The sequence below is a fragment of the Condylura cristata genome, unplaced genomic scaffold, assembly GCF_000260355.1.
Source record: "Condylura cristata isolate star-nosed mole 26May11 unplaced genomic scaffold, ConCri1.0 scaffold00023, whole genome shotgun sequence".
In the NCBI taxonomy this organism is placed as follows: Eukaryota; Metazoa; Chordata; class Mammalia; order Eulipotyphla; family Talpidae; genus Condylura; species Condylura cristata.
In genome coordinates this window covers 25,483,998-25,497,369 of record NW_004567124.1, presented here as the reverse complement: position 1 = coordinate 25,497,369, position 13,372 = coordinate 25,483,998, and the positions used below count along the sequence as shown (strand labels likewise).

Here is a 13,372-nt window from a genome sequence, read left to right as displayed (position 1 = left end):
GGTCAGGAGAGGTCTGCCACGCCATGTGGTCACCTCTGGGGCAGGTGGGAATCGAACTCATGTGGAAGTGGCTTTAGCTTCTCAGTGCTGTGCTTTAACCCACTGCGCCACCAGGGAGAGCCCCACTTAGTTTTTATGTAGAAGATGTAAAAATATTTTCCACTTAGTTTTTATGTAGAAGATGTATCTATAGGGTATATTTATATTGAATGTATTTATATGTTAAAATATTACTTTATCAGAATGTAATAATGAAAATAAAAAATTAAAAATAGTTAACTCCTTATAGCTTAGAAGTTTAACTCCTTATGCTGATAAGGCCCTTTAAGATGTGGCCTGTTTCCAGCAAGTTCCCAAAGTGAAACATGGACTCTGTCCTTCTACCCTGTGCCACTCTCCCCTGCCTGAGCTGCTGTTTGTGCTGCTCCATTATGCACCCTGTCCTCCCTCCTCCACAATAGATTCTACTCAGCCTTCCATGCTTAGGTCACTCCCTCTTCTTCTACAAAGAATCTTCCTTATGGGAAGCCCTCTTTGACCTTTCCCTTCTCTAAACCCCAGCTTCCCACCTAGAATCTGGCTTTAGTACATCTCTTCTTATCCAGATCGTAGTATCTCATAGGCAAGGGCCATGTCTTGTTAACAATAATGAACAACTACTATAAACCTGCACCTGAATGCTGACTCATTTTCATGGGTTCTCTTAATCTCCTCAGAGTCTTCGGGTAGTGAAATAAGGAACCTGAGGCATGCCAAGCACCCCACTGCTCGGGACTATTCCCAAGGCCCGGGGCAGGAAGCCCACCGCAGGCCCTTCCGGGCTGAGAACGTACCTGGCTCAGAGGCAGGCCCAGAGCTCGCAAGGCTCCAACGTGCTCTCCAAAGAGGGCAAGGCGCAAGGTGACGCTGAACCGACGCTGCAGGGGAAGGAGGACCAGAGCTCCAAAGAGGTGATCCCCAAAAGAGACAGCCTCAAAATGCTCCAGGAAGTTGGCGTAGAGGTCAGGGAAAGATGTCAGGCCAGGGAGTGGGCAGTCCAAGTTAAGTTTCGGCAGGACTTCGGGCTGGCAGAGCTGGGCCAGGAGGGCAGCCACCAGGTGTTGTACTGGGGTCTCCCGAAAGAGCTCGCCGTCCACCAGGAAGGCGCACATGAGTCGTGCCAGGCGGGCGGCCGGAGGCACGGCCAGGAGGGCCTGGGGGCGCCAGCTGTCCAGGACCAGTAGCCACTGCAGGGCCCGCGTGGCTGTGCCCACTGTGTCGGCAGGAGGAAGCCCGGCGGGGGTCTCCGAGGCCCGGTGGTACAGATGAATCAACGGCAAGAAAGGCCAGTCGGTGGGCAGCAGCGGCTCCTTAGGCACAGGGAGCAGCAGGCCCGGGACCTGCTGCAGCTCTCCTCGGTACAAGGCCTGGGAAGCAAGCAGGCTGGCTCGGACCAGGGTGCAGTGGGCCAGGTAACAGCTGCGGATGCTGGGGAGATCCCGGCAGGCCTGAGCCAGCAGAGCCCCTCGCCTACAGCCAGGAGCCCTGCCACCCCCTAGGGAGAGCCGGTCAGAGAAGTCAGCTGCCTCCAGGCCCCCGGATGCTCTTTCCCTGTAACAGAAGCCAAAAGCCAAAAGTGAGGGCTGGAACCAGAGCGCCCAGAAGGCCTTGCTCAGGGCTTCCTGCAGGCTCCCGGATCTAAACGTGCTCCTCCCTGTCCTCCTAATACCACTCCATGCTGGGGGCATGGCCACTAAGAGAGTGGACACTAGGGCAGAGCCGGGGCACGTCAAGCGGGGAAGGTGATGTGAATCTGTATCTCATAGTACTCGGCTAAATGCTTAAGGGAGTACCAGACAGAGTCGGCACGCAGCACTGTTAGCGATTACACGTGTAGCTTGTTAACAGAACATTTTTGAGTCACACTGTCACACTGAAGTCTCAAAATAATTCTCTAGTGTGGTTACCCTCCTCCTCACTGCACTCATGAGGAAATGCAAGCTCAGACAGGTTAGGGGTAACACATGGGGCAAAGAGAATTCAGCCCAGGTCTCCTTGTTCCAGATCCAGGGCTGCTGTCAGTCACCACAGCGGCCCGGCAAAGGGCTGAGCTGACACCATCAGCCCCGCGCTTACGGTAGGAACTCTGGCCGGAATACAAAACTCAGCAGCAGCTCCTGGGCGAGGTGCTCACTCCCGGGCAGCAGCCGGCTCAGCAGGGCCAAGGCCAGGCCATGATGGAGGGCGGCACGGGTGTCTGGCATTGGCTGGAATGTTGCCTGCAGACAGAGAGGCCGACAGCAGTCGGGAGAGGGCGGAGGGGCTGAGGGCACAAAACAACAAGATGTGAAGAAGAGGATGTAGGCAGAGTGTACAGGCTGAAGGGCTCAGGGCTGCAGGACCTGTGTGGCCTGGCAGAAGCAGCACGGGTTCCAGAGAGGGTTCCAGAGAAGTCGGATGGAGACAGTGGGATGGAGAGGGGGAGTGGGGTGGACAGAGACGGCGGGAGGCAGAGGGAGGCACCGACAGACAGGGGCACCTACCACTCTCTGGGCCAGGGCGAGTGCCAGGTACTGCAGGTGGTACTCATGGCGCAGGGCCCACGCAGAGAAGGGTGTGAGGTGTGGGGCAGCCGCTGTAGTCACACATTGGAGGAAGTAGCTCTGCAGTCCCGGGGCAGCCAATACGGCCGCCAGCTGAAGAAAAGCAAGCTTTCTTCACGTCTAGAATGTGACTGCTCTCTTCTGGGTGTCCCAGCAGCTGGCCTGTCCCCCACCAAACTCAGAGAAGTGGGTGCTGACAGAAGAGGCCTCCCTTCCCCAAGGGGCACCTTCCCGCTCCCTTTCTGATTTCTGGCCTCCTGTCTAGCCCCTAACCAGGAAACCCAGGGCTCACCTGACCACACAAGCCCTTATGGATCCGGGTCAGGGTGTTGAAAAGAGAGAAGAGGGCAGTGAGGAATGGGAAGGGCGATGCTGAGCCAGCCATACTAAGAGAGGGGCAGCCTCCCGTGCAGCCCAGTGACACAAGGCTCGGGAGAGCTTCAGGGGCCGGAGCACAGGACAGCGGGTTGCAGAGCGGGGAGCAGCGCCTGGAAGCAGAATGGAGACACTGGCAGGGGCTCTGGCCTGACGTGTGCCCGGCTGTGCAGGGAGTGCCCACATAACTGCTACCTGTTATGGATTCAGGTTTCCCTCAGGCCGAGGGCCTCCACCTGGGTTGCAGCAGCGAGTCAGGCCCAGGAATCCACAGGAGGAAAAGTGCCTCCTCCCAAAGCCTCCCCAGCCCCTGCCACAGCTACACACTGTACATACCCAAGGGAGTCCCACAGGCTGCCCAGAGCGGGCTGGCGCAGCAAGGGCAGCAGCAGCTCCTCCGACAGGCGTTCCATGTCCTGGAGCCAATCTCCGGGGCACACACTCGGCTAGAGGACCAAGGGGCTCGTGAGCTGTGGGCCAGAACACACTGGCTTCTGGACCCAGTGTACCCAGGCCCAGCCCAGAGTCCAGCAGGTCACCGTTTGTTCGCTTCTGCCCTCTGACCCTTCGGGAGAGACCCTGAGGTTGCTCTGACACCCTGAGAGAGCATAAAGAGCATAAACCTTTAGGCTTCTCTGGTCCCCACCACCACAGCTTCTGGAAGTGTCACTGGACATGAAAGTAGAGAGAAGAAGACAGGAAGTAGGAGGTAGGAATTGGTGGGAGTGGGGGAGGCAGGAGTGGGAGGGGAACAGAGGGGTAAGACAGTGGAGTATGCGACAGAGCCCAGGCCTGGGGATGCGGGTGGGTGGCACTCACCTGCTGGCTCCAGGACTTGTAGTAGGCGCCCAGGAAGAGCAGGCAGGCAGTGGGCACAGGGCCCAGGGCACACCACATCTCAGGTCTGGGTAGCAACTTCAAGGTCTGTCTTAGACATAGCTCCACCAGAGGCTGGAGCCCAGATACCTCGCTCCAAGCGATCCCAGAAGGAGCGGCTGACAGGTCCTCAGCAGAATCGCTATGGGAGTGCAAGAGGGACCAGGTAAGGCCCCTCAACTCCCCGCTAAGCTCTAACCACCTCTCCCTGTGGAGCACTCCTGCATGTCCGCAGGCCCTGTGGGACATCCTGTGGGCGGGTCAGGATTGTCAGTCGCCTACCTGCTGGGCCCAGAGCCAGTGCCGTTGGCTGCCAGGGTCAGCCGGGTGAGGAGAGTGAGCAGCGAGGCTATCCGCTGAGTGGACAGGGGCCGAGGAGGGTGGGCGCTGAGCTCCTTTGGTGCTGCCTGCAGGGCCCGCATCAGCACTGGATACAGCTCCCTGGGGAGAACAATGGCCTTTCAGGGCATGAAGTGAGATGGAGTAGAAGATGTCAGCCCCTACCACCCAGGCCTGGTACTCTTGGAAGCTTTTGTCAGGGGAGGAAGGCTGAGACTGAGGAGAGAAAGTAGCCCTTTATGGTTTTTCTCAGTAGGGAAAGTGAAGCCATATTTCATCAAGCACCGATGCCATTGTACATAAAATGGCTCTACTGTCCTTTGGCTGGCCCCGATCCCAAGCCTTCTTTTCTTCTCAGAAGCCCCTCTTATTTTTTTTTTTTTAATAGAAAGGAACTTTGATTCAATTAGTGTGCAATAAAGAAAAGACAATATAGTTTCTCAATCAAACACCCGAAGTGACCCATCCCCTCGTGGGTTAAAGTCTACCCAAAAGTGATTAGCCCAGAGCAAGGCCTGAAAGCCCGCAACAAGTCTAAAGCACCTTCCGGCAGGGATACATAGAAAAGGGAAGCCCCTCTTTCTTATTCTCAGCCCCCACCAAGTTTGAAAGCATGGGCAATGCTTAGATCTGTACAGAGGTACAGGTCTGAGGGGTCTTCGAGGGCACCTTAATCTCCCCAGCCCCTGGTCCTCTCCTTACCGGTAAAGGTCACAGCCCTGGCCATAAGAGGCCGCCACGGCCCACAGACGGAAGGCCTCAGTGCTCAGCGTCTCGGCTTCCTTTGGAGGCAAAGCCAGATCCTGGGGAGCCTCAGCTGTAAAGCGGCACAGGCGGCTCCGGAGATCAAAACTGCTCAACTAGGGGTGGGCAGAGTGTGGGCGTCAGTATCCACTGGGACTCCCCAGTCCCGAGTAGCCCCTGGTCCTCTCACTATGGAGACTGCCCCAACTGAGCCTGTTCTAGGCCCCTCTGGGGCCCCAGGTGAGAGCTCTGGGCACAGGTAAAACTACCTCATCCTTCCTTCTAGCAAGTACTCTCTGGGCATCTGTTCTAGTGCTACTTGGCTAAGGTGATGGGGAGCCTATCTGTGTGGCTCTGTGTCCTGCTCACCAGTCGGGCAGCAATGTTCCTACCAGCCGAAGCCAAGACACGAAGCAGTTTCATGGCGCTGGTGCAGGGGACTTTGTGTAGACTGGCAGTAGGCCCCGCCTCCACGGGGGACCAGCTGGTGGGCAGAAACTCTCGAACTATGGTCTCTATCAGCCGAGGGCACTCCAGGACCTGTGGGGGGCAGGAGGAAAAAGGGAGGCTGAGGGTCAAACCAGGTCCAGCTAGGCTCTTTGTCCATTCCCTGCTGCCTCTCTTACCCTTGTGGCTGACTCCAGAGAATGCCGGGCCAGGCGGATAAGCACAGCCAGGATGTCAAGGACCACAGAGGGTCCTGGGCACGTCACCTCCAGCACATAACGCAGCCGAGGCAGCAGGTTGGTGGCCAGAAGCCCCTGAGGGTGGATCAGAGATAAACCCACTGCCAATGCAGCTGGACCCCGGGCCATGATGGCCGCTCTTGTCCAACATGTGCTTGCCCCTGTGCTGTGGCCATGGGGCAGGTGCAGCTATCCTGCGCCTCTACCTTGATGACATCATGTCGAGCCAGGTCAGATGGAGGCCGGTTTCCTTCCTCAGGGCTCTTCTTGTTGGCCTTTTCTGCTGTGGGCTCTTCGTCCTCGTCCTCATCTTCTTTGTCCTCCTGACTGGGCATCAGAGGAAACATCAAAGCTCCATGGTACCAGGCGAAGGTGCTATCAAGAAGCTCCTGCCAATGGAAAGAGAATTGGGTGGGAAGAGGAAGAGCAGGCTAGCAAGTGGGCCCAGGAATAGAGCGGAGACCACCCACAAACAGAAAGGCAAGGCCTTGGGCTTTGGAGCCTTGAGAGACGAGGGTGAAGCTGCCATTCCACTGTCGGCTCTGCCTGGCAAAGCTGTATCAACAAGGCCACGCCCACCAGGATGCAGGGGCCTGAGGTCTCAAAGCCCCATTCCTATGCCCACTGTACCTCATCTCCAGGAGCGACCAGCAGAGCCCGCAGAGCACGGACAGCAGCTGTGATGACTCCATCCACTCTGTCGTCCAGGGAGAAGCGCAGGAGGAAGAGGAAACCAGCATCCAAAAGGAGGCGCAAAACACTGCCCACTAGCCGGTCCCCAAACTCCCCAGCCTGGGCCTTGGGGAAAGGAGGATAAAAGCCAACTGAAGGTTATACTCTACTCTGAACACTTTATTGGCCCACCAATGACCTGGGTTGGACCCACTCCCAGTCTGACCCAAGGTCAGCTGATGTATGGGCTAGTCAGCAGAGTGAACAGGGCTGGGCAGGCCCAGGCCTGCCGGCCACTCACCCTGTCGATGACCTGGGCCAACACGTGCAGCGCTAGTGCTCTCTGTTGGGCCACCTGGCTGCGTGTCAGGTGAAACAGCTCCTGCAGGGAGTACCCTGCTCTCTGTGGCAGGGACAAGAAGTTAGAAGGAGCCGAGAGAGGGGACAGCACCCCCACCAGCCGGCACTGTGTGTCAAAGACAGGTGGCGAATTCTAGCCTCTGCTTGCTATGGCCCCTCAGACTGGCAGAAAAGATAAGATGTGCACACAGTAGCTGAGGCATAGGCTGACTGGGAAGAGCACAGTCACTGGTATTTAATCTATAGCAAGAGAACAGAGAAACGTGGTTGGCCTCAGCGGGTGGTGAGAGCCATGATGACCCAACGCAGGGCAAAGGGTAAATGCACCCCTGGGGCAGGTTTCAGGAGCTGAGCCCGGAGGTTCCTGAGTGTAGGTGGATATGGGGAGAGACTGTCCATGCAAAGCAGGAGGGCAGGAACTGCAGGGTCAGCAGGGAAAAACTGGAAGGGTTGTCTTGTCAGGGTAAGGAGCCAAGACTTTATTCTGTAGGCAGAGGAGAGCCAGGAGACTTCTGAGGCAAGGCATGGCCTGAGCTGGGCCCGAGGAAATCAGCGTGGCAGCACCATGAGGACAGAATGGCACGGTGGCGAGACCAGAAGCCATGCAATGGAGCAGTTAAGAGGAAGCGTTCTCCTATCACGGGAGTGGCCGACAGAGAACGGGTAAGTTCTGACTAGAATGTGAAAGTGGGGGGAAGACAAGAAAGATTTCAAGCCCATTAGGTGATCATGCACGGGGACAGAATGGCCAGGAACTAAGCAGGGCACACAGGAGCTCCACGGCAGCTGGCCAGAGGCCCTTTTCCAATGGTGGCTCAAAGCGCTTGGCAGAGTTGCCCATGCCTCACCTCCGCCTCCTCGCCGTGGTGATGCAGACCCAGATGGGTAGGCAGGTCCACATCCGGGGCCAGCAGCTCTCCCTGAAGACTGAATCGGGCCTGCATCCGCTAGTGGGGGGAGAAAGTGGACTAGGGAGGGGCCGCAGCAACCCCACACCCACTCCTCACTTTCAGTCCTCCACCTCTCAGGACGTGGGTCCTGATTCTCCTCTGACTATACATGGGCTCTTGGCCCTTGAGTCCAGGCAAAGTGATGGGAGAGAGGGCTGAATGCAGAGGAGAGACATTTCTCAAGTTTGAGGGAAGAGAAGGGCTTGAGTCCTGGATGCAAGAGCTACAGCCCACCCCTGACCCGCCCCGTAGGCCACTCGACCCTCCTCACCTCCTGCGTCTGCTGCCGCCTGAGTGGGGGCAGGTTCTGAGTCCAGTGGAGCTTCTCCAGCTCAATGGTGTCCATGTGCAGCCATTCTTTATGGGGGGTCACGGGCAGACTCAGAGCTGGGGAGATGGAAGCACAGTAGCTTGTCCTAGGAGATACAGCGCACTAATCTCCTGGGGGCCCATCTGTTTCCCCAAAGTGGCCACATCCACCCCTGCGCAGAAGTCTGGTAGCTTCTGCCTCCACTAACACAAGGATTTGTTGGGAGGAAGAGGAGGAAGTAAGGAAGAGAGAGGACACAGAGGAGGAAGGCAGGGCCACAAACAACAGGGAAAGCATACCTCTCCACTCTCTAGTACCAACCCTCTAAAGGAGCAGTAGGGTAGGAAATTGAGGAAGGAGTAAGATACAAAAACAGACCCACAGGCCTCCCTGGTGGTGCAAGGTGTTAAGTTTCAGCACTATGAAGCTCTCAGCAGCCACTGCAGTACGAGTTCGAAACCCGGCCTGGGAGGTGGCCCACATGGCACAGCAGATCTTTCCTGTCTCACTCGCTGCTCCCTTCAGCAGTGTATTTCAGTCAATCTGCCTGTTCTGCTCCCCACTCTGTCTTTGGTGAATCCTCTTACTCCGCTCACCTCTGGCCTATACCCCAGCTCTTGAATGCATAACTAAAATAAATCTTAAAAACAACCATAAAAAAAAAAAAAAAACAGACCCAGTCCTCCCTGGTGGCGCAGCGGGTCAGGAAGCAGCACTGCAAGTGAGCTGCAGCCAATTCAGTGCGAGTTCAAACCCTGCCCCAGAGGTGACCACATAGCGCGGCAGACCTCTCCTGACCCGCCCACAGCAGTGTACTTGTCAGCCGGCCTGTTCTGCTCCCCACTCTGTCTCTGGTGAAGCCTCTCACCGACCCTGCACCTCTGGCTTCTACCCGATTTCTGTATGAGTAAATAAAATAAATCTTAAAAAAACAAAAACAAAAAAACAACCCCACCCCACCCCCGACCCCGACATACCACCTTCTCTTCCTTCCTCACTCCAACCCCCACCCCACCTGCTCAGCTAGCTGGGAGTTCATCCTGGGGCAGCAGGTTCCTGGCTCTCATAATTCACTCTTCTTTTTTAATCATTAATAAAACAATCTAGCTCCTGGAAAATAATTGCTGCCACTGGCTTCTCTGTTTCAGGTCTGGCATTTTCATCTGACCTGCGTCAGACCCTACCTTTCCCATCACTCTCCACCTGCCACTTTCCCCCAGCTCTGAGATCAGAGGCAGAAAGAACAGTAGGCTAGGCTGGGCCAGCTATTCACAGGCAGGAGTAATTGGTCTGCACGGGCCAGCGGCCGATCGGCCAACATACCCTGTTGCCTCTTGGGGGAGAGGAAATAGCAACAGACAAGAAATCAGGGGGCATGCGCAGGAAGAAGATACGTGTCGGCAAATGAAGAACGCTTTCAAGCCAATAATGAGGATTAGTGTCACATGTCCTAGGAGGGAGAAGAGCCTCTCTTTTCCCATTTGCAGTGCCTAGAAGATGGGCTTTCTTCTGTTCTTATTCCCTGAAAGGTGATCCCTCCACTCCCCAAACCTGGGGTTCCTGGTTCCAGCTCATCTTCCTTCCTGGGCTCACTGGCAGAAGGTGGCACAAGGGGCTCCTCTCCAGTGACCTCTACAGAGGTTCCTGCTGACCTTTGCTCTTCCACAGCCTTCTCTCCACCTGGCTTCTGGGAGCGGCCATGAGATCTCAAGAAGGCAACCAAGCTGGGATCTAGTGGAGAGGATGGAGGGCAGAATTATGGAGGCAGGTCCTCCTCAGCCCCTACACACCTGAAGGGAACCCGCTGACTACCACCTGCCTGTGGGTGCCAAGGCCAGAAGAGATGACATCCCAGCCCTGGCCTGAGCCTCTTGGGCTTTCCTGGGGCCTCAATGACCTGTCCTCTCATATATTTCACTGGGACCCGCTTCTCCCTGTTCCCTCCACCCCCACAACCTCCCAGCTCAGGTCTATGCCCTTCCTGTGTTTGGTTCCAAGTCAGATGTCCAAAGTAAGTGGCTGTGGTATCAATGAACACATGCTGATTAGGGCAAGGGAAATGCATTTAGGGGAATAATTTCACTCACTTTCTGCTAATTCTTTTTGTGCAAATATTCCCTAAAAATTCAATATATATTCTGCTACTTACAGGTGCTAGATACAAAAGTCTGGAACAGGACAGTCGGTGCTACTGTTTTGGTGAACAGAGGCAAGGAGAGAGACCTGGCATTCTCTTACTATAGAAAACAGTGTGGCAGGGCTGGAGTGTGGCTACAATACAGCGTCTGTTATGTTAGGCTCCAGAGCACACAGTGTGGAGATTCACAGCAGGGGCTGTGAGACCAGATAAATCTGGGTCTGCATCTCATTGCCATGCTCCTTCCCAATTATGGACCGGGGGAGAATTTCTTTGTTTTGAGCCTCAGGGTCTTTTCCCCCATAAGTGAGCAATGAGGTTAGTACCAACTATGCCCCCCTGGTCTGAGGACAGAACGAAGTGGTTCATTATAGAAGTCACCACCATGGCCAGCTCACACTGAAGCGCCCTCAGGAGCGGCAGTTCCTCCCGGGTGTGCCAGGGGAGAGCGAGGTGCCCATACCAAGTTGAGCCAGCAACTGCCTCTGTTCCTGCAGGATCTCCTCAGGAGTCATGGCTTGCAGTCTTGCGATATTCTCTTCATGGATAGTCTGGGCTTCCTGCTTAGGCTCCTGGCCCCTGAGTCCCTCTCCTGTGACCAGATGAGGACCCAGGAAGTGGTGGCTGCCAAGAGGAAGCTGGCCATCCTGCTCCTTACGTGTGAGTACCTCACAGGTCACAGTGCCTGGAAGAAGTACAGTTTCTGTTTTTATTACCCTTCCCCACTTAAAGATTATACTTCTGTAAACCAGTTAACCTTGGAGGCAGAACTTTCTTGGGCACAGAGTGGTGAAACCCCTGGGTAGAACACAGGACTCCAGGATTCCTGAGACTGGGATTCCAGGACTTGTATAAAAAATTTCCCGCATAACACTTGACTCTTATCTTGAATGTCTAGGCAGTCTCTAAGATCCAACCCCCAGCATTTCTGTCATTCATTTCCATCATTAAAGCAACCCTGGCCTCTGTCTTACAGCCCCTGCCGGACACCTTTACCCACTCCTTTCCTCCAGGGTAGAGTAATAGCCTGCCTTCTCCCTGCACCTAAGATATAGACGTGGAGCTAAGCCTCTCATACCCACTACACAAAGTAGCTGTAGAGGGACAGATTTCTCTTTTGATAGCTCAAGTGCATTTCGTATTTGAGGCAGGGAAGATACAGATCCTACAATGACTCGATGATAAAGAAAAAGGCATCTTGCCCCAGCTCACCTTCCGGTGAGCCCAGCATGGACATGGCTTCTCCAACTGGAGGGATTCTGGCTTCAGACATTCTCCTTGCTGCAATTTCCTGGGCAAAGATGCTCTTCTTACCAGATGCTGCTGGCTTTCCCTGTGGGGCAAAAAGAAAATGCAGGGGACTGATACTCATTACTTCATTCTCTTTTCAACCTGTTCTAGCAAGGTCACTGGAATAAAGAGATAAAAAAGGAACTTTGTTCAATATCCAGGGGATACAACCCTAGTCCTCAGAAAAGCTGAGTTATGTGGAAGCACAGGTGTTGAAGTGTGATAGACATGGGTTAGATTTCTGGTTCATCTACCTATTAGATGTATGGTGTTGAATGCACTATTTATCTCTTAGTTTCCTTATCTGAACAATGGCAACTATCTTATATAGTTCTGTTAGGAGAATTAAACACGTAATGCATACAAAGTGTTTAGCATGGCGCTGCTTTTACAATAGAATTGCTTATCGCTAAAATTGTCTACCTGAGGAAGATATACTATGAGGTTAAACTCTTTGTCCCCTAAGCACCATCTAGGGATCACCCTGCCCACCTGTCTCCCCTGTGAGTGATGGAATACAGGAGGGAAAGCGACACCACTGGCCACAGGCAGAGTCACAGCCACTGAACTTGTATCTCGCTCCTGCAACAACAAACCACAAAGTAGTAATGATCCAGAGATGACACAGGCTGGGCCCAAACCCCCTAGCCCAGTTCTGCAGGATCAGAAACCCACGCAAGGAAGTCCTTCTTGCATAGTGATTCCAAACCAGTCCCCAATCTGACTGCAGGGTCAAAGTTTCACCCTTCTGAGTCACCCTCTATTCATAGGTTCACCACCCCCACCCAACATCCTCACTGCCCTAAAACGCCTCGTCCCACTCAGCCAGGGTGAGACGCACAGTAATCTTGGTCAGGACAGCAGTGATGTGCTGATCATGCCTGTTCAGCCGCTCCTCAGGGTCCTCATGTTCAGGCAGAGGTTGACCAGGGCTGGGTCTGGCTCTCTTTGGGGGAGCAGGAACCAAAGCAGGAGGCAAATCTGGGAGACCTGAGAAGGGAAACAAAAAAGCTTTGAGGTTACTTACACCTTCCCAGGAAGAGACTGAGGGCCAGTGGGAAGTCAGAGAACAAAAGGGAGCTGTTGTAGGCCCAGACTTCAAGGTGTGTCACCTGAGGCAAGATATTTCACCTCTTTTAGCCTCAGTTTCTTAACCTGTAAAATGCGGCTGTAGCAACAGAGGCTATGAGTGTCTGAAATAACGAGCAGAGTCCAGTCACATGAGAAAGGGGAAGGAGCCCTAGGGATGGACCTCTCTCTGCAGGCCTGCTGCACCCACAGCTACTCACTGTCCAGCATCACCACATCCCGAGGCTCCCGCGATGGAGGCCGGTCTAGGTTAACATCACCGTGTCTCCTATTTCCTTTCTTCACCAGTTGTACAGATGGGGCTGCTCCAGCTGCAAGAAACTGACTCTGGAAGTGCAGCAGGTCCACCTCGGACTCCCCTGGCTTTGGTCTAGATAGCATCTTGACACGTAGTAGGCTGCCTCCTCTTTCCAGCACCTCTTCAGTATGAGAATGCTCTCTTCTTCACCCCTAAAAGCAGTAAAGATGATGGGCCTCTGTTACTAAAACTTGATTCTCTTTATTGGACATCACAGAAACTTTTTTCTCTTGGGTTCACCCCAACTCATCCATACCTTATTACCACTCCCTCTTATCCCCACCCTCCCTAATGCCATCAGCCGAGCAACAGTATTTACTGCCAACTTAGGTGGATGATAAAATTCTCAGGGGCAATCATCAATGATCTAAGGAAAGTGTGATCGGGGCCAAGCAGGTAAATGTGTCAAACTGTAAAGAACATGCCTGGCCTAAAGCTATTCAAATTATTAAAAGACTTGCTATAAAAGCCCAATACATAAGAATTATTTATATTTCTATACACTAGCAAAGAACAATCAGAAAATGAAATTAAGAAAACAGTTCCATTTACAATAGCATCAAATGAGCAAAATGTTTAGCAGTAAATTCAACCTAAGTATAAAACATGTACAATGAAAAGTATAAAACATTGTTGAGTTAAAGAAGATTAAGCAGGCCCTCCC

The 13,372-nt window shown here is 54.0% G+C and overlaps 1 protein-coding gene across 1 annotated transcript in view; it reads right to left on the bottom strand.

Moving 5' to 3' along the window:
* Positions 1–13,372, bottom strand: part of RPAP1 (RNA polymerase II associated protein 1) — a 21,353-nt gene that overhangs the window by 2,956 nt on the left and 5,025 nt on the right. The window contains exons 2-22 of the mRNA XM_004687894.2: positions 12,611–12,860; positions 12,163–12,311; positions 11,814–11,903; positions 11,244–11,364; positions 10,495–10,716; positions 9,446–9,625; positions 7,856–7,971; positions 7,483–7,581; positions 6,576–6,677; positions 6,233–6,400; positions 5,809–5,991; positions 5,543–5,677; positions 5,286–5,456; positions 4,875–5,032; positions 4,116–4,274; positions 3,777–3,975; positions 3,294–3,403; positions 2,875–3,070; positions 2,523–2,675; positions 2,116–2,258; positions 834–1,590 (exon numbers count right to left, since the gene is read on the bottom strand). Of these exons, the coding sequence (XP_004687951.1) occupies positions 834–1,590; positions 2,116–2,258; positions 2,523–2,675; positions 2,875–3,070; positions 3,294–3,403; positions 3,777–3,975; positions 4,116–4,274; positions 4,875–5,032; positions 5,286–5,456; positions 5,543–5,677; positions 5,809–5,991; positions 6,233–6,400; positions 6,576–6,677; positions 7,483–7,581; positions 7,856–7,971; positions 9,446–9,625; positions 10,495–10,716; positions 11,244–11,364; positions 11,814–11,903; positions 12,163–12,311; positions 12,611–12,791 (3,792 nt within the window). The 5' untranslated portion in view covers positions 12,792–12,860. The remainder of the gene's footprint in view (positions 1–833; positions 1,591–2,115; positions 2,259–2,522; positions 2,676–2,874; positions 3,071–3,293; positions 3,404–3,776; positions 3,976–4,115; positions 4,275–4,874; positions 5,033–5,285; positions 5,457–5,542; positions 5,678–5,808; positions 5,992–6,232; positions 6,401–6,575; positions 6,678–7,482; positions 7,582–7,855; positions 7,972–9,445; positions 9,626–10,494; positions 10,717–11,243; positions 11,365–11,813; positions 11,904–12,162; positions 12,312–12,610; positions 12,861–13,372) is intronic.